Raw genomic sequence first — 25770 nt, 5'->3', positions numbered from 1 at the left:
AAAGCACTGAATAGTGACTTGCTGTTCAATTGGAAAACCAGTAGTTATTAACTCCCTTATTTTGCCTTTGGTATCCCAAAGCCCTTCCTAGTCTCTCAAAGTGAGCATCTAGCCGGGATCACTTTGTTTTCCATCCCTCAGCGAGGACTTGGCTCTTCGAGACACACAGACAGAAGCTGGCACGCAGAAACCCACATGGGTCTCCTCTGCGGGAACTCAGGTTTGGCCTACATCCACCAGGGCAAATCACTTCTAGTGCAAGTAGGTCCTTTTTCAGATGGATTCATATTTTTGGCAGGTTTAACAGCACAGAAGATAGTTTAAATCTGCTCCAGTGACTAGGAGAAAGCTTCATAAATCAACAGCTGGTGAAGCTGGAAGCACGGGGTGGGGGAGAAACTCCAAATGAAAACACTGTTTCACAGTGGTGACAGGGCAGCGATAAAAAGGCAAATTGATCAATACTGTTATTTACTTTTTATAAATTGCTTTTAGTCTCTCGCCACCTCTGCTGGGATTCTGGCTCGCTTGGCATTTACTCTATGATGGATGACGAGGCCAGAAACACATGTCCATTTTGTGTTTTTAATAGAATGCATAATGACTCCTATTGGTAAATTATTCCCCTCCAAGGAGCACCAGCCCATAACTCAATGCCTCAACACTTCTACCAGTTATAAATGCCCTCTGTTATTGATCAAGCCGAAGCAGTGTCCTGCCAATGTATAATTAAACAAATTGTAATAATGACATAAGAATACATTTATGAAAACAAACATTTATAAAGGGGAAAAAAACAAACAAAATCAGAAACTCAATAATTTCARGATAGCTAAGCAATGGGAAAAGGAATAAAAGCAAATCTGAATCAATTACAATAAAGCAGCAATGAAAATCAAATCCCTTCTATTCAACTTTTGCTCATGTCATTTTTTAGTTTTAGCGGCAGGCGCATAAATTATCAGTGTTTGCAGCAAGCAGGATATTTACATCACCGTAGATCTATTTCCTTTCAAAATCTCCAGGTAGCAAAAACAGGACAGAACATCTCACTTCTATAAAAGCATCTTAGTAGAATAGTTACAAATCTCACTTGAAGCTGCAAGTTAGTGCAGGGGTAAAACAGGAGAGGAGCTGGGGCACGCTGCAGCCTGYGGGCTCGCTCTGCCAGGCCGGCGGCAGCTCCCAAGTGAATCCAGCACCCGCAGGCTAGATTTGGTCGGCTCACAGATCCATCTTCTTGCTAGGACAGTGATTCCACTCCTTAAGCGACTTAATCGAAGTTATCTATGTACCCAAATTCTGTTTTTACCGCCCACAGGCGGTTATAATAGCTACTCCTTATCTGCAGCACTTCACATCAAGGGCACAGGAATTGATTTTTAAGATATATAAAGGTAATTCTACAAACATGCTATATAAAGAATTAATGCATAGCTCAAACTAGTGATAATATGAATACCTGCTTAAACAGCAACAACAACATACCAGTACCCTGTGGTGAATCTCCCAAATAGTCCTTGGAGAGGGTATTTGAGACAGACAAGAAAAGGAAAACAGAAGAAGCAATCTTTCATGCAATCAACCATCATTTTCAAGAGGCTAATAACAAATCCATATCTTGTTTTAAGAGGTCAGGTATTGAACATCCAAGAAAACATGACCATTAGCTTCTTGCTGCTGGAGATTTTAATTTGTAGGAGGCTTACAGAAAGTCTACAAAGGCACAAGTATATCATTCGAACTGAACGTAACCAGAACGGCAGGTGTTCTGCTGATGGAGACGAGCAGTGCAGGCTAACAAGAGCCAAATCTTCACAGTATTGTGTCAAAAGCCTCCCTTTGCACCTTGCACGCACGCGATTCGGAGCACCTCAGAGGCCTCTGCAGCCCAGGGCGCTCCCCGGCCCTCTCACCTCCGCACACCAGGCAGCGGCACGAGCACGCACACGCCGCCGTTTCAATAAGAGCTGTTGCTCTAAAAACAAACACAGCCATGGCCCTGTGGCAGAACCAGGGCACTGGAGTAGGGAGAAAAGGAGACTAGTTTTACTGGCTTCTTGTCCCTTCACCCCTGGATGAAGCGCAAGGAACCGGCGCGCACAAGGCGGCTCTGTCGCTTTGCTTTGCTAATCTTCACTCAGCAAAAGCAGGAGACTGAAAGGGGACCTGAGGTGCCTTAGAAATACGAAGCAGAATCAATGAGAGCCTGAACCCTTGGACTTCCCGTTTATCCTTTGGGGGACAAAAAGGGAAATAGTGCTATCAGCAAATGTCTGCAGCACGCTTTCTAGCTTGCTGCATCCCTTTGCTACACTCTGTCTGGGCCCGGGGAAGAAATGCATCTCTGGGCACACAGACCGTGCACACAGAGCACAAATACCTGCCTTAACCAGAAGCAAGCACAGACCCACATAGTATGTCACACCAGAACCAGCAGCACCTGCTCTCCTTGCACAAAAACCACTCATATTTGCAGTCCTTTTATGAGTCTCTCCAGCAGATTCATGGTCCCTTCTGCAGACAGCTCCATTATATGCATCTTTTGGTACATCCATCAAGAACCCTGCTCTCCCCCACCAGCTCCCAATCAGCTCTAAGAGCTGCAGCACAAGGCAAACTCGATCGCCTTTATTTCCGTAGCGCTTCTCAGCAACACTTTTTGCCTGTCTAAGAAGGCAGCACAAACCTTCCTAGACAGAGGAATCAACTACAGTTGAGCCTACTGAAGCCAAGAGGTAAAACTCAAGGGAAGCAATTTGTCTCCAGTGTAGCTGTACCACAAAGTTTTAAAACAAACCCAATTCTGTGGCGACTACAGTGCAGGGGTGCTTGTACTGATCCTGCCGGCTTGTCACCTATTCAACCTGTCCCAGTGATACAGTGAAGGAAACAGGAATCCAGCATGGGAGGCCAATTAGTCAAGTCCTCTACCCTAAACACGAGTTATGGTCCTTTCCTTGTCAGGAGGAAGGCTGTAAAGGTGGTTTCTAGGTCTAGATCAGCAGAACTGGGAGGAACTGAACAAAATAGAAAAGAGTTGTTTTTACCTCTTTTCTCGTGCTGCTCGCATCATACTCCTGCATGCACATCATGTCTCTGCAGGGGGGACTTACTGTAAGGCTGCTTGTTTTGACGGTAATGTTTGATATTGGTGTATTTATCTGCTTGGTCAGAGGCTGAGTGACAGCATGATGATATAATTCACTAGGGATCACATGGAAATAGCTTATATGGACTAATATATGAAGACAGAATCAGGATTCAATTAGCATTTCATACTTGCCGCCACTTTTTCTGGATGGTTGGTCAATAAACAGCCAACAATCTAGTCTTTTGCTGTAGTTTTGGCCTTGATTCAGCTGAGAACTGAAGAATATTTTAAGTTTATGTATATGCATTACTTAAATGATGTCCTGCAAACATGTTCAGCAATCAAAAAGATCAAATCTATTATATTGTTAAAATATTGCTTTGTAGTTGATAATGGCTATCTAACTATTTTAAAACTAGTAGTCAGTTCATTCACTTTTTATTCAGCAGTGACTTCAAAAAAGTGTGTGAAATGAAATTTTTTAACAAAATTCACATGAAAACATTTTCAATACAAAAACACATTTGAAGTGCAAATGCACCTCCGAAACAGATCCCATTTAAGTGAGACTCCGGAAATGAAATCTGGCACTCTTGCAGGTAACCTTCAGGTTCATTTTACTCCCCAGCCCCAGACAAAGACTAAGCTTTGAAGCTTAAATGGGGTAAAATCCCAGCCACGCTCAAGCCAGAAGGAGTCCGCTATCAAATTCGGCACTCTTTGTTTCTCCCTGAGATTTTAATACTAACACTAGGAGCAGGGCACCAGGCTTGGGATCCCAAGGCAAGCTCTGCCTTGGCTGTTTCCCTACACCCCTGCTTGCCTGCTAGTGAAATGGTTTTACTGATACTCCACTATGTCTGAAAAGCACTTTGATATCTTCACAAACAGGAGTTGCTACTAAGCCAAATGTTAAATATTGCGTTGTTATTTCTTAGGAGTACTCTTGTAGCATAAATATGGGAAGCTGGGAAGAGAGGGAAAAGAAAGAACACAAGGTGCAAAGTCACCCCCCTATCAACATTAGTATCATTCCTGAGAATCACCCTACTTGGACAAAAACATCTCCACTTAACTCACTGACTAATTTTGTAAAAAACAAGAGGTAATTGCAAATAGCTTATCTATTTTAATGAAACCCAGGTTTAAAGTGTCCTTAGTGACTCTATTCCCCAGACAAAGCTGAGTCCATGCTCCTAAGGGCTCAGACATAAGATCCCATTACTGCAGCTTCGCAGGTCGCTTTGTTTCAGCTGAGATGCGGTAGCTGCCTTTGGGCATGGCAAATCAGAGATAATGCAACTTGGTTTATCCAGCAGTGAAAGAGGGATGAGTGATGTGAGACCAGGTCACATTTGCCATAAAGGAAAAGTTCACAGATGCAAGGCGTAGCAAGACCTAAAGCTGGCCAGAACTTAGGGATAGATATGCCTATATCGTCTCCAAACAGTGTCCTCTCCAAAGAGGCCAAAAGGTCTTTAAATGAAAAATATGCATCAGAATAGAAACTAAGATAATTAAATGGGAGTGATACAATGAAGACAGAACAGAAAGGAGAAGGTTTACGCCTCGTTCTCTGGATGCCCACCAAGTCCTGGCAGGCAGGTCTTCCCCTCCTTGGCTGCGTTTAGTCAATGCAATGACTTTCTCAGTTGTGGCAAACCCTGCCCAGCATCCCCTTGTCCCTAAATTCCCTCCATCCCTCAGAAGCCCATCTGCCTCTTCCTCYTCTTGGCAGTTTCCCCTCTCTTGGCATGAGTGGCAGGTTCCCAGCTGGGTGCCACATCTCACTTGCTCTCCTCCATCCACCTCCTCTCTCTGGCTGCCTCCTTCACCTGCACAGGTCCCACCTGAGCCAGGCAATTCCTTTTTAAAGGAACATAATATAACTGTGAGCAAGGAAATAAAAACAGTATTACTAATAATACTATCTGTGGCACATGCCAGCTGTTAAACTGCCCTTTGGAGAGGCATGCTTTTCCCCTGCCCGTCCGGTGGCTGCTTTTCTCTTCAGCTGTCAGCTCTTAGAGGCAAGAACCAACCATCTAATTTAGGCTGGAATAAATCACAAGCACTGCAAGTGCTACCAGGAAACCGCACATCATCTGTTCTCTCTGCTGGGCCCCTCTGACGAGCTAGGGTAGACGCCAGTAGCTCTTGCAACTGATAGCAAAAGTCTGAGCAATACTTACAGCTGATTGTAATTCCAAGCTCCACACCTCTTTTCTTGGGCAATTTAACATGGAAAGTACCGCTGCTGGGTATGACAGACTCTGTAAAACCAAAAATAGACAAAAAGAAAATATGAGAAAAGAGAAAGTTTTCAGTTGCATCGATGGTTTCTTTGGAACCAAGAAAAACAAGCCCATAAAACTCGGCTTTATTGGATCAAATAAGGTCTGAGGCCCTGTGAACTTCAGGTTAAAGCTTGGATTCTCATTAAAAATGCATACTCTGAACTTCAAGCAAAGTGCTCACCTCACAGTGTATTTCGAGGTAGCGCTGTCACCATAGGAGGAAAATTTTTACAAAGCTGTACTTCAGCATCAGCCAGTAGCTTTAGCTCTATYCTTGTTTCAAGGCCATAAATTAATACAAATATTATTTTTATTAATGAAAAAGTACTTGAAGAGCAGGTGGCTTCTTCACCTACTCAATACGCTTACTTCAGGCATGTGGTGATAGATAATAACAGATTTATAAAAGCACTAAAGGAAGGAACCTCCATCTCATTGCACATCAGAAAACAAGAAGAAATGGAAAGGGTCTTCTCATCCTTCCCCCCGAGATCTATCAAAGACCTCATGTACTTGTGTGCACACACTGCCTCCTATGGGTGGAGAAAAGCACTGAGACTGTCCAGGCAGTGGTGAGGAGCAGCAAATCCTTTGGCAACTTACCTGCAACATCAAATTCAATTTCAAGCACCACTTTGTTAGTGAGTGCAGCATCACGCAAAAGCTGGTTGGCTTCCTCCATGGTCCCGTCTTCGGTTGCGATGCTGTTGATAGAAAGGACTCTGTCTCCTACTTGTAGCAGCCCACATCTGCAGTCCAGATTGGAAACAGAGGGAAAGGGGATGAGGAGAAAAGACAGGAAAGGAGGAAAGAAACAACCCCACAACCAACCATGAGTTACTTTTGCCAGGCAAATCCATTACAAGACACACAGAGTGGTGACAAATCCTGACCGAAGTGGCCCCAAAGAGACGACAACCCATTCTGTAATGCCTGTCCCAGTGCAAAGAGCCTGTGGAAGATCACAGGACTGCAAAGCCATGTGGTTTGCTTGAAGTTCAGACATACTCAGCACCTAAACAATCATTTTTTTGTCATATTTCATGCAACTTCCAGGAAAATAAAACATACCCTCCCTCTCCTAAAAGTCAACACCATGGCCATGAAATGAAAGTGTTAAATGCAAGGGCATGTGCCCTGCTACCGTATTCTAATGGTACGCAGCTCCTTCTGTGCGTCTGAGCCCGCTGGAACCCAAACTAATGGCACTGAAAATTGCACAGAGTCCTCTGCTTAATACATGGCTAATACCGAAGCTGCAATCCAATGAACTCACTGAAATGTCTCAGCAAATTGGATAATCATTTATCCCTTGTAATTGCATTTCTGGAAGCCAAATGTACATTGATACTGTTTAACTGCCTTGAAAGGCCAATATTATTCTGATGTGATAGCCCGCCAATATAACTGCAACCGGCACTTTGGGCTTTTTGGTTTAGACCCTTGTTCTCCAAGAGCACAAATCAGCAATTTTTTCACTTTGGAAGAAAAATACTGATTGCAAGGCAATGTTGGAGATGTACAGCTGCAGCATAGTTTGTGTCTTGAGACTCCTCTGTATTTATAAGTAGAGTTTTTTCACACATGAGCCACTACTTTCGCTAACCACCCTTTCTTTTTTTTTTTTTTTTAAACCTACTGTAAAACTAGCAAGACAATCCTCCACATTACTTTCCACAGCTAATCTGAGCTGGCCCATGACTCTACAAAAGCAAGAGTGCAGTGTTCCCCATGACTGGCCACGGGGCGATGGTTACTCATCTTCTTCCTTCTCTGCCACACTCTCAATCAGTTGTTAGCTATAACCCCATCTTTTTGGATTTTTCACTCAGCACCTGTCTATAAGGCCATTTGAGTACAGCTTGCAAAACTGTTGCTCATCCACCATTAATGTAAGCTACAGACCGGTCTCCAAAATAGGTTCAGGGATAAGGGAAGAAGCCTAAGGTCCACCTCTACATTTGGAGTCATTTTACTGCAAAGGTTTCCCAGAAGGCATTGAGCCTTCTCCAAAGAACCTTTATTTCACTTCTATTTAATGATCAAGCACTTCCTTTGCTTGCCCTCTTTTAGATGTCAGCTTCCACTGACATTTCATGGAAGACAAGTTCTTTTTTTTTTAGTAATCATTCCAGCCACTCTTCATCACTCACACAGGATTCAATTGTAAGAAAAGATGGCACCATGGCTTCTGGCCACATAAAGATAACATCAAAGGCAATGGATAGTGGGCGCATTATTCACCTCCAAACAACAGGATATAAATGAAAGGCCAGGTTATCAAGAGAAAACACACAACCAAATTCAAGAAAAATGCACAAGCACAACAGTTTTTGTCTGTGGTCCATCAAAAGCTGAGATATGAGCCAGTTTGAAGACAGCATACAGAGGTTATTTTACTGGTGCGGAGGAATATACTTGCAATATATTTATGTTGCTGCCTGAGTTCATGCCATCCATGGAAAACTGCTGGCTATTTCATGAGATGTAAATTCAGAAGTGTTTGTTCAAGGAGACTTGGATTAGGACAGACAACTCCATGGAGTATAAATGAAGTCGCTCTTGCGAATAAATGCTGTCAATTACATGAAGTTTAATTACAGCCCTTTACTGGACTTGTGGATATACAGTCACATACACATTTGGAAATTTCAACTTATAAACATGAAGACCGTGAGGAGTATGACAGAGACATTTCCTCCAGCACTAGATCTCTCTTGCTCCGGCCATGACACCCCCTTCAGAAAGGAGGGACCAATGTCTGCAAGTCACAGACATCACTTTATCATTTCAAGGTCACACAAGGACTCCATCTGTTTTGAGACTGCTGTTTTGGCCTCAGGGGCTGGGAGAACGCAGGTTACTTTTACACAGCATCAAAGCAAACCACTGCCACCTTCCCCACCAGAGCTGCTTTCTCACAGAGCAACAGTTTCTTGTGTTCCTTCACTCAAGGTAGATTTTCCAGGGTATTTTACAGCTAATAGCTCTGTTAGGTCAAAAGTATTTTATTTCTTTTTGTATTAGCCTCAGTTGATCATGGTTGCTTAAACCCTGGTCTTGCAGGTTTATAAAAGTTTGTGGAGCAAAGCCACAACTGCCTGGCTCCCTCAGTGAGGGTCAGGAGACCTGACGTGCCTTGTTAACTCTTCAGAATAATTTCATGGACATCAGTTTCATAACATCATGTGCCCTTGTGTTGAGAGCAGTGTCTGACAGCCAGGTGTCCTTTCTTTGGCTCTGCTGTGGGATCCTACACAAACCTTTCAGATGACTTCACCAAAGAGATAGCATGGGACATGTCTCTCAGATATGCAGTCTAACATCAGAGCTCATAAAGCACTCTGAGATTACTGGAGGACAAGTGATTTAAAATCAGAAAGAACAAGAACACAAGCATCTCCTAGAGTGAAAGATAGCCCTATGGATGTGTTGGAGTTCAGGATTGGAAGGTCTCCCCTGGGCTTCGGAGATCTGCATTTTGTCGTCATGCATTCCTTGGGCTCAAAGATGGCAATGGAGCAGCTAAAGCGTCTTGCTAGACATGGAGAGGTGCAAGTTCAAGCCTTGGAAGGCCCTAGCAGGCCCTTGAGTTAGTGTGTGCAGGTTAGATGTGTGCACATCTGTGTGTGTGCGCACATCTGMATGTGTACCTCTGTGGGTAGGTCACATCCTAAAAATCTCAGAGCTTTGCTGACAGCTTTACCCAGCTGCCTAACTTTCCTCTTGCAAACTCTTCATACCAAAAAGCCAGAAACATGATGATCAAACAACTCTGAGCAGAGCTAAAAAACATGTAATGCAGCATACAGCATTGATTTTGGATACCTGGACAGAGAAGCAAGATACTCTCCCTTTGCTGTCAGTGACAGCTGGGGCAGTACAGAGACAAAACTATGGAAAAGCTCTATGTTGCAAGGCAGCTAAGAGGGGACTTCAGGCATCTTGTTCCACCCTCCCTGCTGATAACAGGGGCTGAATCACTGTCTCATTTTGAGTCCAAAGGCTTCATCTTGCACCCAGTAAACAAAGCAGAGGATGGGGAGGAAGGTCTATTAGAAGCTATTGGCTGTAAAACAAATCACAAGTCAGGGAAATGAGAGCTTTTGCCTGAGACTGCCTGTCGCAAGCTAACACAAAGCAGATACTAAATGTGAGACAATGCAGCTTCCTCAAAAAGAGGGTGACGCTATTCTCCTCCCTGCACTAATTGGAAATTAGTGCAGCTCCAGGAGTCAGTGGTGCTRCCATGGGGTGCAAAGCACTGACCTGAAACACAAGTGCTTGGAGGTGGTAGGGGTAGGCATCCCTACCGAGACGGCTCCCCTCCTCTCAGGCTTCGGCCACTCGAGACACGGCAGGCGCACAGTGCTGGCAGTGGCGTGCCGGACTGGAGATCGCCTCTCGTGCAGCAGCCCTGCGCCAGCAGTGGAGGGAAGGCTGCTTTGCAAGAGATGCAGCAAGGCCTGGAGTGGCCCCATCCTGCACAACACTCAGCAGTTGGAGATCGTTATAACACTGCATGGGGGAATTAATATTATTGTCACCCTACTGCCTCCTGTTAGTACCTGTTCTCTACTGGGAAAACTGCTCCTCAAATTCGTTGGGTCCTAGTACCTCTTGAATTGTTAGTCACCCAAGAGACAGCGCCTCCAGGGCAAGACAGATGGACAAAGCAATTGTGGACCATGCCCTGTGCAAYGGCAAATTTAGATTCTCAGGCCTTGCACAAGAGTGTGTGAACATGCAGGACAGACACAGGCTGGTGAGCCCAATCCCTCTATCCCTGCTGCTCACCTGCTTTTGCAAAAGGCAACGACTGCAGCACAAGAAATGGCATAGCCCAGCCTCAGCTGAGCGCCTGGCCTTGCAAAGGGGAGAAAAATGGCTCTGATGTCTTGAGTTGCGGTTACAGCAAAACCTGCCAAGGATAGGGAATAAGGTATCTAGCAAGGACAGAGCAAACAAGCTCTGCATGACAGCAAGAAACAAAAAAAGAAATGAAAACTTAAAACTGCCTTTTCCACCTCACTGCAAACCTACTGCATTTGTCACTTCAAGACTGTGAGGAAAGAGAGTGTTTTACTGCCAGCTAGGAAGAGGAGCACAGTCTAGGAAAGGGAGAAATACACTGCAGAGATTTTAATCCCCAAATCAAATCCACGCTGCAAATGTTCCCTGCCACCAGAAAGCAGAATAAGGCAGCCAGGAGAGCATGAATCCTGCTGGGTGGGCAGCCGAGAGGGAGCGCAGCGTGTGAGACACGTTAGAGGCAAGCAATACCGCACCACAGGGCTTTGCTTCTGCTCCAGGCTTGGCAAGAGGATAAAGAAAAGCCAGGAGGATTTCAGCACATCTCCCCTCTCCCCTGGGACAGCAGGCTTTGTTGCCGCCTGATTTATAAAAGGAGTTTGGTGCTTTGCAATATGAGCCAAATTCACCCTGGTAATAGGGGATTAAAAAAACCAAAAAACAGAAACCACTGCTTTCATTTTTTAAATCCTGTTTGGAAACCAAAAAAAAATGGCACAAAAGCTCTTCAAAATCCTTCTTACCCTGCATCACGCAGGACAACACTTTTTCCTGTGCCAGTCCCTTGTGCCCATCCTGCCCGCCTGCCCTCACAAATATCCGTGCCTTGCACTCGCGCTCTCCCTGCCACAGCATCTGCCACCCCAGGATGCTACCGCACAGAGGGACCATACTGCAAAGACTGGCACTTTCCTATGCAGGTGCTTTCCCTGTCATATGAAAACACTGCCCTGATTCCCCAGCGGGTTTGGTCCACATTTTATTTTCCTGATCTGGCTTGGGGATGCCAAACCATGAGCAGGCTGACAAGGCCTGCAGAGATGTCTCCTTCCAAGGAAGGTCTGAGCAGGTGCCAAGCACTGTCACTTCGTTGCACCTCAGACACCACGACGCAGGACAGATCATCAGGGTAAACCACAGGCAGGAAGGGAAACCTGCCTGCGGGCGCAAGTGCCAGCAGCGGGCTTTGGAGCTGCTGCGGCTCATTCAGCAGGAACTCAGCATGAAAAGGGCTCTCTTATCCCTATTTCATCTGCCTAAAGAAGCCAGCTCTCCTTTTTACCCAACAAGAGCTAAAGCTGTACTGGGATCTGCTGTGTTCAGTAATAAATCCCTTTTGGAGAGCTTCTGCACTGTAGCAGCACAGAGACACTGAAGCAGATGTCAAACGCAGCTAGCAAAGGTGTAGGAAGGAGTTTAGACACAGCAGCCAGAGGCTCCTGAGCTGAGGCTGGGCAGCTGGCAGAGAGGTGCTTGCTCCCAGGACTCAAACTAGCTTTGCAGCTAGCTGAGATAACGCTACACTACATTGCCCTGATTACATTACATCCAGGAGTTACCAGATGCATCAAACTTGGGTAATGGTTAAGGCGCGTTTTTAAATGGATAAGAAGACAAGAGGCAAAAAGAGTCGAGAGGAGCATTCAGCACTTGCAAACCAAGAAGCTGTCATATTGCACACTGGCTCGCTCCCCTGGAGAGTCAATGCAGACAGCTATAGATGTTAGTACCACTCCTCCGTTTGCTCTTTGCCCTGGCGTTGCTGAGCTGAAAGAGGAGTGCTTAAATGCAACACCTCCCTGCTCTGAACCACCAGCATCTCCTTCTGGGGTTTGAGACTCTGACTTTCAGGCCTGCTTATACAGCTGGGCTCTGCTGCAATGAAAGTGGGCAGAAAACACCTTCCTGGGCCCATGTTTAGGTTTTTCCCCATTCTGCATCCAGACAAAAGTTTTATCTTTCAAAGAAAAAAAAATGGGAATGGCGCTCTCTCTCACACACAGACACACGCTCCCTTCCTCCTCCTCCCAGAACAGCCATAGCCTGGTGCCAAGACGTTCACCTGGGATACGAGGGAGGCCGTGGTCAGCCGACGAGTGCAGAAATGGCAGTGACAGTAAACCATGCCCAGTGAAGAATGGGAGATATTACAAGGATGATAGTAAATATCTAAATGAGCCTCTGAGGAGAGAAAACAAACCAAACCATGAAATGTTGATCAGCAGCACCATCAGCATCCAAGGGCAAGGTCTCTAACCTCTCTGCCGGGCTGTCGGGCTCAATAAAACGGACGAGAGGTGGGGAAGACAGGGTTTCAGTAGCAAAGATGCCTCCCTGGAGCTGAAGTCCAAAGCCATTCAAAGGGTCTCCCCTGAGAATCACCTCTGTTGTTTCCGTGTGGACAATCTGCCCTCCAGGACCCACTGTGCTAGAGGCCAGCGACACTGAAAGGAGGAGAGAGGCAGAAGGTCAGGGTCGCCATGGGCCTCATGGGGTGGCCACATGCGTCCCTGGGGATGGCTGAAGCTCCTTGGAGGGGACATCAGCAAGGGGCAAGGTGGCAGTGCCAGCAGTTGCTGTGCCGGAGAAGAGGGCAGTAGGGACGGACACGGAGGGCTCAAGAAGAACGAGGCCCACGCATGCAGAGAGGAGGGATGGGGAAGACTGATACTGCTGCAGAGCAAAGGTCAGGGGAAGAAGGCAGCAAAAAAAGAAAAATTAAAGGGAGAGAAGCTAAACCTGTTGCATATTCCTTCATCTTGGAGAGTGCATGTGTAGGGAAGAGACTGTATTGGCYTCAAGGCATTAAGTCAGCATAATGGGTCTGGGTCACAGACCTTGGTCTGGCTGCAGTGGGGCAGCGAAAGAAGAAGAGGGAGGCACCAACAGTGCTGGGATGAACAGTCCTACCCCAGCACTCTGGGCACCCTGTTAGCAAGGGCAATAAGGACAGCGAGGCAAGCACTTGCACCCCTTTCCACCAGGCCACAGCCCATTGCCACTCTTACATGAACTCTTGTGCTCCTTCTTCTTCTGTCTCCTCCTCATCATGGTGGTGCGGGGGCTCATGGGATGGGAGCTGCGAGGTAGCGTATTCGAGTTCTGGCAGGGGAAGCCTTGCACGTTCATGGTGGGAGACGAGAAGTTGGCAGCAACCAGAGCTGGGGAAACAGAGAACATGTTACAGGGCATAAACAGAAAAACATGGCAGTGCCACAGGGAAATAGACCCCACACCAGAGACACATTTATTGACTACATCAATTTGCCAGCTGGAATCTGACTCGGACAATTAGAATTGGGACATGGCTTCCTGACGGGAACAGCCCTTGCCTGGCTGGACGCTGGCTGTGTCTGCACGGCCAAGGAAACATAGGAAGAGAGGTTTCAAAGAGGCCAAGCTGTGCAACTTGCAGGCTTTCCATCTGCCTGGTGGGTGGCTGAACAGGGCTTAAAGCACCTGTACCATTCTCAGGAAGAGCAAATCCACAGCCCTCTCTGTGTCCGACCCATCTGCTCAGGTTCACACTAAAATGTCCGGACATCTAATGGGTTCAGACCAGCCCTTTCTTCCTAACTCTAGGGCTCAAGCTGAGGTGAACCCTTGTCCTGAGCTTGAAGGTCTATAAAGGAGATGAGTGGTAAGAGTTGCTGTGAGGAGGGGACTTAGATCCAAGAGAGATATTGCTCTCTGGGGTGTATGGGCTAAAGAAACAGCAGTGACTCCAATTATTGGGGTGTCTACACAGAAGCATGCAGGCCACCAGGTGAGAAATGCATCACAGGTGCAGAGCAGCTAACAGAAGATTGACATGATGGCACTAATGAAGATTAAATATAGAGAAACCATAGCTTGGATTTGAACTGCTGGGTGACTGTGCTCCTCTGTCTGCTTAGCAATATGCAGTCCTATGTTTGCTTCCTACCTTACTGCCCTAAGACAAGAAACCTGAGTGCCAAACAAAGGTCAAAATCAGCTTGATGAGGTAGAACAGAGTCTGGTTCCTGGAAGAGGTGGGTTTACAGATAGATTTTGAAGTAGGCAGTAGTGGTCACAGGAAAAGCTTCTGCACCATGCAGAACTGGAAGAGGGGCAGGGTCCCTGAGGCGCTATGGGCCTGAGGGGGGAGCAGACCCTGTCGGAGCAGCCATAGTCCTGCTCCTAACGTGTCGTACGGCACCAGTGCTGAGCGGGATGCGTTGGTGTACCACATTCCTATTCCCCAACAAACCACCGATTTTGCAGAGCTGCCCTCTTTGTCCTACAGTAATTCATTTTTGCCCCTGCCAATATTAACTGGGCATATGGCTGTGGGGTTGGGGATGGACATAGGGGTCGGCTCAGCAACCCGCTATAACTACAGTTACTAGATCCATGTGTGCTGAGCTGCATCTACTGATTTTGCACAAATTATCTCAGCATTGGACCTTTGGAAACAGACTCAGGTCATGGGAGAAGAAATGAGGGACGCTTCCAGCTACAGAACTGGTGCTACAGGTTGGGTTACTAAGGGAATGGAGGGGCATGACAGAAACGAACACATGCAAGGACGGGGCGACACCGCGCGCAGGGGTTACATTTGCAGTAATCCTGGCTGGATGTCTGGTTCCAAGTGGGCGTCTTGCAGTGACCAGGGTGGTGGGTGTGACAGTAGTTGACACAGGGGTCCCAGCAATGGTGATGGTCGCTCTTCTGCACTTTGACTGATGGCACCCAAGGGAACAGAAATCACCAGAGACAGGGAGGAGAAAGCAGAGAAAGAAATGGTAAGAAGCACAAGCCAGGAGCTACGGCCTACTGTTCCTATCTCCCTTCGGCAGAAAAGACAGCCTCGTACTGGCTCAGGACAAGTCAGGATGCAACCACAATATGTCAAGTACCAGTAGCGAGAACACATCCACATCCCCATGTAACCTCATGGCACTTGATGCAAGGTGGCAGAAATCCTCCCCTTCCCTGTGAAAAACTCCACATCCTGAGCCAATGGCTTGACTAAGGCATGCTGACAGCATGCAGATGTCTGCAAATGGTGCTGTCTGTTGTGCGATGTGCAGAAGCTCCCTCTAACCACAGATTTCCCACAGAGGCCATCAATGCTACCGGGGAATCCTCCTTGTACTGCTTCCCACCTTACTGTGTGAACTACTCTCCCTGGGACAAGGCTGAATGCCTCCCAGACACGCCAAGGCCAATTTCGAGCACTTTGTTTGGCTCCAGCATTTGACTGTTTCATGGTTCCTTGTGGTCAGGAATCCATTGCAGGGCCCATATATGGAAAGAAGGGAGTAGTGGAGGGCAGACTCCAGCTCACCAGAACAACAGGGATTTTACACACTGCTGCTTAAAGGCAATTACACAGGCTCACCTACCCAGGAAGGGAAACCAATGCCATGGCCAAGAGTAAATGAAAACATTGCAGACTCCCTGTTCAAGGCCACACAACTGCTTTAACTTCAACCCTGCCTCCCAGCCCAGCATGTGTTGGCAGAGATCTGTCTGCAGCATGAAATCCTTCACCCAGAAATTCCTTGTCCCAGGAACCATGGCCTTGCAATACCAGGTCACAATGCCACAAATCTCTGAAACACATGAGCAAGCACATCCCCAGACACAGGTACCTTTTTCTGTTCTCCTTGAAACTCCTTTTGCTGCTTGGCAGCACAGGATTGATTCTATTTTCTATGCCCAGCAGCACTGGGTTCTCGCTCCCAAACCCCAGCACCATGCTGTCTGCATCTATTTTCTTCCAAGAGAAATTACTAGCTAACGAGCAAGACTGCAACAGTCTCTTTTTTTCAGCTAAGCATAAATGGCATCCCGCAGCAGAGTGTCACTGTAGACATGTTTTATCCTACAGCTCTTAATCTTGCACTGACTGGCAACCACCCTTCCCAGATAAGATCTCCTTGGGTCTGCACTCCCCAAGTGGGTGTGATTGCAGACAGCGCTAGCAGCACCAGCTCTTTCCAAGGGTGCAGATCTTGGACAGGAAGGCAGCTGAACCAGTGGGTTCACCCAAAGATCTGATCTAAAGGTCATCTGCTAGTGACTTTAACAGTAGAAATCCATTTTGTGAACGTGCATCAGAGGCATCCAGTCACTGAGGTCAGCTTTTCTGATCAATAATAGTAATTATTTCTATGTCCTTGCTAAACATTTAGTGAATTTAGCACTTATTCTATCAAGCTCTTCAAAAGTTCATTTCCAGCTCTGAGGCTTCTGTTTTGTGAATTCAAAAGCAAATTCACATTCAGAGGGCTTTTAAAAACAACAACAAAAAAGCAAATAAATCTACGTAGCTATGTCTAGACAAAAAAGGAGAATGTTAACTGTGCTTAGAAAAATTAAATACTTTGAACACTGGGGACACAGCTTATGGGCATATAAACAAGATCCTTTAACCCATTTGTAGTAATTAAAACTTTCTCATTTGTGTACAAATTCTTAGCTCATATCTGACACAACAGATAAAAGGCCTAGGCAACTTGGATGCTGGTGCACTGGGGGAAGAAAATGGATTTTGGACGTTTCTGTGATAAAACCTACAGCAACCTTCCCCAAGTTTCCTGCCCATCATTCCTGCCTAAGGAGACCCCTCCATCCTGGTATCCCTCCTGGGCACCATCCACTCCCTCTGATCTTGCGAGCAGAACACAAGCTTCCCCACAAGCTCTCCAAATGCCCCAAGAGCCAAAGAGAAAACAAACTCAGTTTGACAAATCCTTAGCTTCAACATTAGACCAAAAGGACCATATTTTTTCATGACAGCCAATAGTGCTGAGCAGCTGCAGCTTCAGATCTCTCTCCACCTACTCAATAACAGGACTTTGATTGCATTAGAAGCCACATTTAAAAAACATGACAACAAGCCACATGCAGGCACACCTTGGACGGACTTATTAATGCAAGTGCCAAGCAGGAATGCGTCCGCATAGTCTCCTCTGCTTAGCTGCTTTCCAGTAGTTGGTGTCATAGGCTTCAGTGTCCTGCCAACCATGACAGTCTGCCTTTGCATGGCCCATTTTTCCTTACTGCCCATGTTTGCTCCCCACAACCCTGCGAAAGCAGCCTGCAGAATTGGCACACGCTGTCTAGAGTGGATGGCAGAGCCTCTCCCAGATCCAAAGGGGGTTCGTTAACTTTGGCGTGACTCCTCAGCTCCTCACCGTAGGCTGTGTGACGCAGCAGTTGGTTACACCACCCTAAAGCACCATTCAGCGATCTGCTCCTCTTGTCCAAACCATGCTGCTAAGACCCTGCTCCTTTTTTCCTGTTCTCACCACCTCCTTTCCCATCCCCATCAGCATCGGTGAAGATTTGAGCCCAAGCACTGGTCTCGAACCACATACCTCTGCCTCCTAACAGCAGTGCGCATGAACAGCATCCTTCCTTGTGATCCTTTACTTGTTAAAGAGTTTAACTAAAAGTGGGAACAACTGTCAYGTCCTTTATACTTTCATGTTTTGCRATTACTCTTACAACTTTCTGCTCTGAATTTCTACCACAGTAGACTGGTCCAATATATGGGAATAAGGGGAAAGAGGCTCTGAACACAGGGCTGTCCCTCCACAGACCTTCCTTCTCTGAAACTGCTGCTGAATGCTTATATTCTGAAAGGAGATTAGGACCAGAGCATTAATGGAAGAAGGAGAATAGTTCATTTTAACAGCCATTGAAAAAGGATTATAGCTTTCCATTTTTTCCTGGGCACAAAGGTCAAGTCATTCTTCCTCTGTTAAACTGCTTTAATTCTGCACAAATTGGACTAGACATGCACGAGATTTATTTCTAGACATGGAGATGTTATTAGATTTTATGTTTCATTGCATCATGCTAAAGAAGATAACACAAATATTTTCTTCCTGTTCCCAAACTGCCCTAGAAGAGGATACAAAGAAGAGTTGTGCCTGGGGCTACTGCACACAGGCATTATTAAAATGTATGTTCCTGAGGGATATTCATCATCCAGGTGACTGGAAATGGTAGCAGAAGGGGTTGGACTGAACAGTCAATGCCTGAAACACATGAATTGCAAGACCACCAACATGCACTGCATCAAAAGTGCAGGCAAGACCTGCAATAAACCAAGCAATACCAAGGTTATGTTCCCACCAGGTTTAGATGAGGGGCTAACTCAGTCTCTCACATGGAAGGAGACACTAAAGGTGGGCCATAAAGATGCTCACCAGGGTAAATTCCTAATGAATTCTGAAGTTTATAGGGATTTTGGTTTTGATTTCATAGGAGTCACTTCTGTGGTCTACCACTGACTGATCAGATACAGCTGCCATTCAAACAGGCTTGTCCAGATAACGAACACTCGTGTTACAGCACTGTTTCCTATGGAAGTCCAGTGCAACCCTGCCTAGCCGCTGACATGCCCTTTGCAGAGCCTTACCAAAAACCAGCAAATGAAAGCTGAGCTTGGAAATATACTTGCCAGCACCAAAGTTGTTTTCCTCCCTCTCCATTAAAGTCTCTTATCTGGGGTACTAAGAAAGTGGCTTGCACAGCACTCAGCACTGCAAAACCCTGGGATTCCCAACAACAATTTTCCCATTCAAGCACAGATGTTACCTTTTTTCCTATTCACATCCTTGAAGAATGTCATCTAGTCATATGCATTTCATCAAAACATCATTTTTTTTTCCTCCACAGATGTCTCTCTCTGGAGTCTCTTGCCAGCATTCAAAAGCAGCGAGTAGGGACCTAAAGCGAGTTTTGAGGGCAATCAACAATGCTTGCATGGGGGACACACCTGTTTCTGGAGGCTTCAAAGGCAGCCTGCTTTGGTGAACAGGTAATATTTCCAGCTTGACATTTTCTGAAGTGGCAGCTAAAAGCTGAGTTGCCTCTAATAAGGAGCAGTGCTCTGTGCTCGTGCCATCAATGGAGAGAATATGGTCACCAACATGCAACGCACCACATCTGCAAAGGAAGAGGGATAATTATACACATGGCTGAAATTCATATCCTTATGGTTGGGAGCAGAAATGTACAAAATACAGCTGTTTTGGTTCACGCGAATTTATTTTTTTCCATTTTCATGTTCCACTCTGACTTCCAATTTGAACCTTAGGTTCAAGTGTTGCTGAAAGCATGAACTAAAACAGTCAGGTTTGAGTTAGTGCTGCTGGTGGCTTGGGAAAGATGTTTAAGTTTCTAATAGTGCCCAGCCGTAGCTAGTTAGGATGGCTGAGTGCACAGCCAGACTGTTTCTCTGAGCTCCTGGGCAGAATTTCAGAATTTTTAGGAATAAGTCCTAAGAGCCAGCAATTCAGTTGAGCAACAAGACTAATCACGGCTAGGACTGCAAAGAGGTCTGTCCTTCTGCATCCCAGTGTAAAGGGTGACTAGCTGCCTTGCACATCAGGAAAAGGCTTCAGTGACAGTTTTCCAAAATAGGCTTTCATCATTCCAACGCTCCAGGGCAGCCAGATCAGGGTTGTTGTTTTTTTTTAAGAAAGGAGCTCAGCTTTCACATGCACTGAATTACATTCATTCCTGGTGAGGAGCGTCCACCGGAGTTACGTCAGATATTTTTAGCACTCTTGGTTTACCCAGAACATGGACACGACCATTTCAAAGAAAGGGAGGGAAGAATGATATATAACTAATAAGGGGACAAAAAAGCAGCAGAGAAGGGAAAGGCAGAACAGGTCCAGCCTGTTGAGCTCTGTACCTGTCCACCACGCTGGCCGGTTTGATCTTGTCAATGACAATGACCTGCTTGCTCCGGTGCGTGGTTGTCGTCAGCGTAATTCCTAGCGTCGAGCCTGGGGTCTTGGCTATCTCCACTAGTAAAGGACCTGAAGCATTTGCTACAGTATCTGCAAAACAAGAGAGCATCTGAAGACACTTCTCATGCAGTGTTTCCCATTTCTAAATATGGGAGCAGACAGTGGGTTGGTCAATAGTGCTGACTTGCTGTATGTATCAGCAAACCTGTAGTTTGGACCTCCCACATGCTCACCACTCTGCCTCACACGGTAAGAAGGAAATAAATTCAAGAAACAACATTGCTTCTGCACAAAACATATATGATAATAAAAGGAAGAGATATAACAACAATCCACTCATGGGTTCAACCCCCCCCATACCTCCTTTTTGGGGTTAAAAAGCAAGATCAAGGAAGCGGCTGCTCAGAGGTTGTGCAGCAGTCACATCAACAGTGTTATAAGAAAAGCACAAAAAGGAAGATCAAAAGGATATCACTGTTTTAGGCTTCTTCAAAAACAATCAAAAAAGGAACAAAAAAACAGGATCCCACTTTCTGAGATACTCCGAAGTCTTGTGTGCATATGACCAGCCTTGGAGCCCACAGCTCTTGGGTGCTCCGCATCAGCTCTGACACATCCCCTCAACTGTTCCTTTCAGCTCCTCCAGCGTGATAGTGGGAGCAGAGACACAGATCTCCCTTCCTGCATGCTTACAAAAGCCTCCTCTCTCCCATCAGACAATACAGAGGTAGCTCATGTTTAAAAGATGTATTTTTGCAATAACCTTAATAGATGCTGTAAGTGAGACTATGAAACTCCCACGAAATTGCACCTGTTAGCAGAAGCTTGCATCATACCTATTCATCTGCTCTGAGAAAGAGGGAGGAAACGAAATCTGGGTCTCGGACTGATTAGACAGAAATTCCCTCCACCTCCGTTACACACATTTGCTTCCAGATTACCTAAAGTCATTATAAAGAGGCTGGATTCACGGTGCATCACCAACCCCACCAAGGCACAGGCAGCACCCCTGGTGCAGTTTGACCCCGTCTCCCCAGAGCACTTCACAGAAACCCAGCCACCAGCTCCAAAGAAAGGCCCACAGAGCCCTCTCTGAGAGCATGATGCCTCCTCAACTCTTAATTATTCAGAGAAGGCTATTCTCTTCCAAAGCTACGCTCCACTAAAATTACTGATGCTATCTGGCTCCAAAACTTGACACATGGCTCATTCTTGCTCTTTGATAAATGGGAGCATTGGTGCAGATCTCAGAGGTTAAGCTGCAGCGTGGTCCTTCCTGAGATTCCTTTAAGATGCTGATTCTCCAGAGACAGAAATATCCCTGGCATGGAGATCAACCAAGGGGCATTCGAGCTCTGGCTCCGCTCACTGTGCCCTTTTCTCAAGGGGAGAAAGGAGGAGGAACAGGCCATGTTAAAGCTCATGAAAGACTGACGCCAGGTAAAACAATATTTATTCTCTGTTGAAAATGGCCACTGGTGAGACTTGCAGGGCCTGGGAAAAAGCACAGCCCTAGTCCAATCAAGAGACGCACAAAGCACCCAAGTAAAGCCCGCACAAGGTGCACTTAAGCCTTTGTTAGCAGAGGAGGCACCAAGAGACTGAGGCATCTCTTCCAACAGCAAACACCAGCTACACAACACTGATTTTGCAGCCTGTACTCAAAATCCAAAAAGGGTCACACACATATAGTCTTCCAGCCAAAGGGAAGCAGGTACAAAAAAAACCTTGTGGAAACAGGGCTTGCCGCAGTGGTAGACCTGGGTGTTTCTTTGCAAGAAAAATACCTGCTCCTCTTGGTTTTGCTTATGTCCCTCTCACCTCTCTTCCCAGTGGCAACAACTGTGTAAAGCACTAATGCCCACTGACTGCTTGGATCAGAGCAGCGACTGAGGTTAAACCCAGCTCCTCAAGGTGGTTTCCATCTTCTAAATTAGTCTTGCAGCCCAGAGGCTGGGGGTCCGGCTAGTTCATGCACTCGTGCTCGTTCACATGCGGTGTGCTGCAGCAGTGCAAACTCCTGTGCTTTACCAAATGTTTCCCAGGGCTTGGACTCTGCATGATGGTAAGGGAAAAGGGCTCTGGGCACCTGTTCTCCTGCCAGGAGCACGTATCAATAAGACAGTAGGAAATTACGGTCCTTCCTGCACAGGCTTTCCTCCTGCCGCTCAAAGCAAGGGCCACCTTGCTGTCCCTTTAACTCTGACCTCCTGTTGCACAGATGAGGATTGCTCTAAATCCATTTTATAAAGGTATTTGTTGGGGAAATACCAGCCAAGCCTCTATTAATTATTYCAGGGAAAGATTTGGCTCAAATCAAAGGTCAGGAGTCTGCAGTTTAGCAATATTTGTGAGGCATGATTAGCATGGGGCAATTACGCCCAAGCTAATTTAAAAAGAAACATTGAGAGGACCTGGCAGGCCATGCAATAATCTTACTTTAGGGAGTCAATTTGCATCGCCGCTTTGGCACCACGGAGGTATTTCTGTGCCGTCAGACACACCAGCAACCTCACCCAGCCCAGGAAGGAAGCAGTGGCAGGGAAAGGCATCCATGTCCTCTTGCATTCTGGAGCAAATCTCACCTCGCTTAAAGCAAGATCCTTTCTCACAAGTCAAGAGAGTTTAACCAGTTGCTCTGGAGGCTCAGCATTCAGGGGAGATACTCAACTCACTGCTCAGCATCTGCTGAGGGCCAAAATCACACTGCTGCAGAACAAGCATCGCAGAGACCAGTGGCATTCAGTTTATGTAACACAACAGCTTTCATCACTTCTGTAGGGTTTTGTTACCAAGGAACAGAAAAACCATGTATGCTTATGCTGCCTTGCATGATTGTGTGATTTTTATATAAGGGTTTGAAGGCATTTTGTGAGCAATGAAGAACTGTGCTTCCCGGAGGAGGAAGGTACCTTTTTACAGATTGGGAAACTGAGGCACAGCTGTCACACAAGTTGTCCAAAACCACACAGTTGTTCAGTGGTTAGCCAGAAAGGGTCCAGAAAAGGAAGCCACTCCCATTCCCCTGCGCTGGACAAAAGATGTTATGTCTCCCGACATTGGTGGGAAAATTCTATCTTTATCCATCTTCAAAAACAGTGTTTTTAGTAAATAAATAAACCTTTAAGCCCTCCACCTTTTTGAAGATATCTGCTCTTTTTAGGTTGCATTGACTAAATGGATAGGACAAACAAATTTGATAGGACCCTGTTAAAATTCAGTATCAGCAGCTCCGACCTAAAATCAGTCCCAGAAGCCCGGTTAACCTCCACCCCCAAATCCTGCCTCCGCTTTTCCTTCTGAACCCAAACTCACTCCATTTCAAAATGTTCGGGTAGAAATTCAGCAGCCAACAGGTTACTCACTACAGATCTAATCAACCCTATTCTTCCCCACCAAAACAGAAAGCGGAAAATCTATCAAAACTTGCTCAAGTACAGTGAATCCCGTCCTCCTGTCCAGCTGGCTGATTCCGGGGAGGACACAAAGGGCTGCGAAAACCCACTCGCACCCACACGCCTGAGGGCTACTCACCCCTAGATGGACACTAGGGAACCAGAGTCTTCTCCATGCTGGCACCGAGCAGTAACGGTACAGGACTAGCTGGTTGCCCCACCAGTCAAATGCTGAGGGTTGGCAGGTGTTTTATTTAAGATCTTTCTCTCGCCAGCTTGTTTTGGAGGAAACACAGTYGTTCTTCCCTCGCACTAGGTTTCCCTGAGCCCCACGTGCCCTCGCTAACCTCCCCAAGGAGGGCTGCTCTGGCAACCACGCTGGAAAGCATTACGAGTACTGCCCAGGGGAGCTACGCCGGCAGGGAAGACTTCTTCCCTGCTGTACCACGCTCCGGGGAAAAACAAAACAAAACAAAAATGCAAACCAAATCAAGCACAACACCCCAAAAGAACTGGACCGGGGAGCTTCCCCGATACGGCACGGTGACTCCCRGTTCCTCCGGCATCGCAAGCGCACGGAGCCTTCTGATTTCATGGCCCCCCCCGTGCTCCACCCTGCTGGTTCACCGCTTGCTGCGGGCCACCAGCGGCCCCCGGCTCCCTCAGCAGGAGGGCCTCACAGACCTGCCATCTCCGGCCTCCACGTCAGCTGGCTGGAGGCCACCAGGGGAAGGAGGAGGAGGAGGAGGAGGAGGAGGAGGAGGAGGAGGGGGACACAGCAAATCTCTCTGCTCATTCATCATTCCCAGCAGAGAGCTTCCCCCAAAGGCTCACAGCCTCATGCCACGGCACGCACTGCTTTTTTACAGAGTAACTATTCAAATGCCACTGGTTTACGGCCGGTCAGTTTATTTGCTGGGTCGGGGTGTTTTTTTCCCCTGTTTTAAAAGGCCCATAAGACAGAGCATCGCCACAAGAAAGCGCCTGTTTATTGCAATGTTTATCCAGCATCAGCCAAGGGCAGCGATGACGTTCCGAATGCCGCCGGAGGGATATGCATGCCCAAGCTGCCCTCCTTTTAAATGGAAATGGGAGATTAATTTAATTCTGTAGGTGGCCTTGAGGAATCTCAGGCAATTCGATTCAGAGCAGGCGGCAGCCTCGTCCTCCGCGGCCTCGCCGGTGAGAGCCCCGGCGGCCGGGGACGCAGCGCCCGCTGGCAGAGCGGCACTGGCTCTCTCCAGCTCGGCCTCGGCGYGCGGTTTTGGCTGGGAAACCACACTGCCAGCTGGGGATGCCATGGTTCAGCTCGCCCCCTCAGCGGCCTCGGTCTCTCGCCACGGCCAGCTGCGGCAAAGCCACGTTCCCTCCTCGAGTTCCCTCCCCATCAGAGGGAAGACGCCGTCCAGCACCGTCCGTGCCCAGAGGTGCTGTGCGCACTCCCCTCCGCTGCGACACCCCGCAGCAACAGGGGCTGCCGAAAGAGCCGTCACGTTTCTCCCCCAAAGCCGAGAGCAAGCTCGGGAACGGGCTGTGCTAGGTGGAAGCACTGGCCAGGGCAGCGGCGTTAGGCGAAAAGCTCCGCGGACCCAGGCTCTCTGCACGCGAGGAGCTCGCTTCGACACGCTTCCCCGCAGCGAGCAGCCGTTTGCTCCCCGGAGAGCACGGACCAAGGCTTTTGTAATGCTCCTTTCAGGCTAATAACGTACCCCCACGGCTTCCAGCGTCTGCTTTTCCCTTCCCTTATCATCTTCCTCTGGTTAGCAAAGAGAGTTTCTATAACAGTTGTGATTTGGGGGTGATACGCTCATCTTCTATCGCAGTTATTAGCTGTTGCCTGGCAAAACTGTCTGCAGAGAGTGTTTTAAGCTACATGTTCTGCATCTTCTTGCTTTTAAAAAGAAGTATTCTTAGGAGCCTAAAAAAAGTGAAAGCAAGGCGAGTATATCCCTATATGGGGTTGGGGAGAAGCACCCTCTATGAAGGAATTATCTGAGGAAAGGGCTGTTTTTGTATCTTCTTTGCAGGCATCTGGCTGTGGTCACCACACAGTGACACAGGATGGAGAACCGCTACATAAAACCCGATACTGCTCTGTCCTCACTCAACCCCACCATTTTTAGGTGGGAGAGTTACTCAAGAAGAAATATCAAGACACCTTCACGGCTATTTTTGTTCCAAGTCTGGTTTTAAAACAATCAACTTTCTGCAGAAAAGGCACCAGGGAACTGCACAAACAACAAAACCCAAAAAAGCCCATTTCCCACGCACCATTAACAGTTTGCCTCTGTTCAGGCTTGAGAGCTCTGTGCAAAATTCCTCCCTAGCCCTGCCAGCCCCACTCCCAGGACAGAGGGCTGCCAGCACGGAAAGCTGCTGAGAAAAAGAACGGACATCCCTTATTGCCCTTTGCAGAGGTATTGCAATCAGAA

The 25770-nt window shown here is 47.1% G+C and overlaps 1 protein-coding gene across 1 annotated transcript in view; it reads right to left on the bottom strand.

Annotated features, from left to right (window-relative positions):
• Positions 1 to 25770, bottom strand: part of GRIP2 (glutamate receptor interacting protein 2) — a 155216-nt gene that overhangs the window by 27181 nt on the left and 102265 nt on the right. The window contains exons 8-14 of the mRNA XM_026087983.1: positions 19886 to 20033; positions 18962 to 19131; positions 14781 to 14906; positions 13212 to 13364; positions 12461 to 12647; positions 5995 to 6140; positions 5287 to 5367 (exon numbers count right to left, since the gene is read on the bottom strand). Coding sequence (XP_025943768.1) covers positions 5287 to 5367; positions 5995 to 6140; positions 12461 to 12647; positions 13212 to 13364; positions 14781 to 14906; positions 18962 to 19131; positions 19886 to 20033 — 1011 coding nt within the window. The remainder of the gene's footprint in view (positions 1 to 5286; positions 5368 to 5994; positions 6141 to 12460; positions 12648 to 13211; positions 13365 to 14780; positions 14907 to 18961; positions 19132 to 19885; positions 20034 to 25770) is intronic.

This window comes from Apteryx rowi, unplaced genomic scaffold, assembly GCF_003343035.1.
Source record: "Apteryx rowi isolate R43461 unplaced genomic scaffold, aptRow1 scaffold_75, whole genome shotgun sequence".
Taxonomy (NCBI): Eukaryota; Metazoa; Chordata; class Aves; order Apterygiformes; family Apterygidae; genus Apteryx; species Apteryx rowi.
This window is presented reverse-complemented; position numbering and strand designations above follow the sequence as displayed.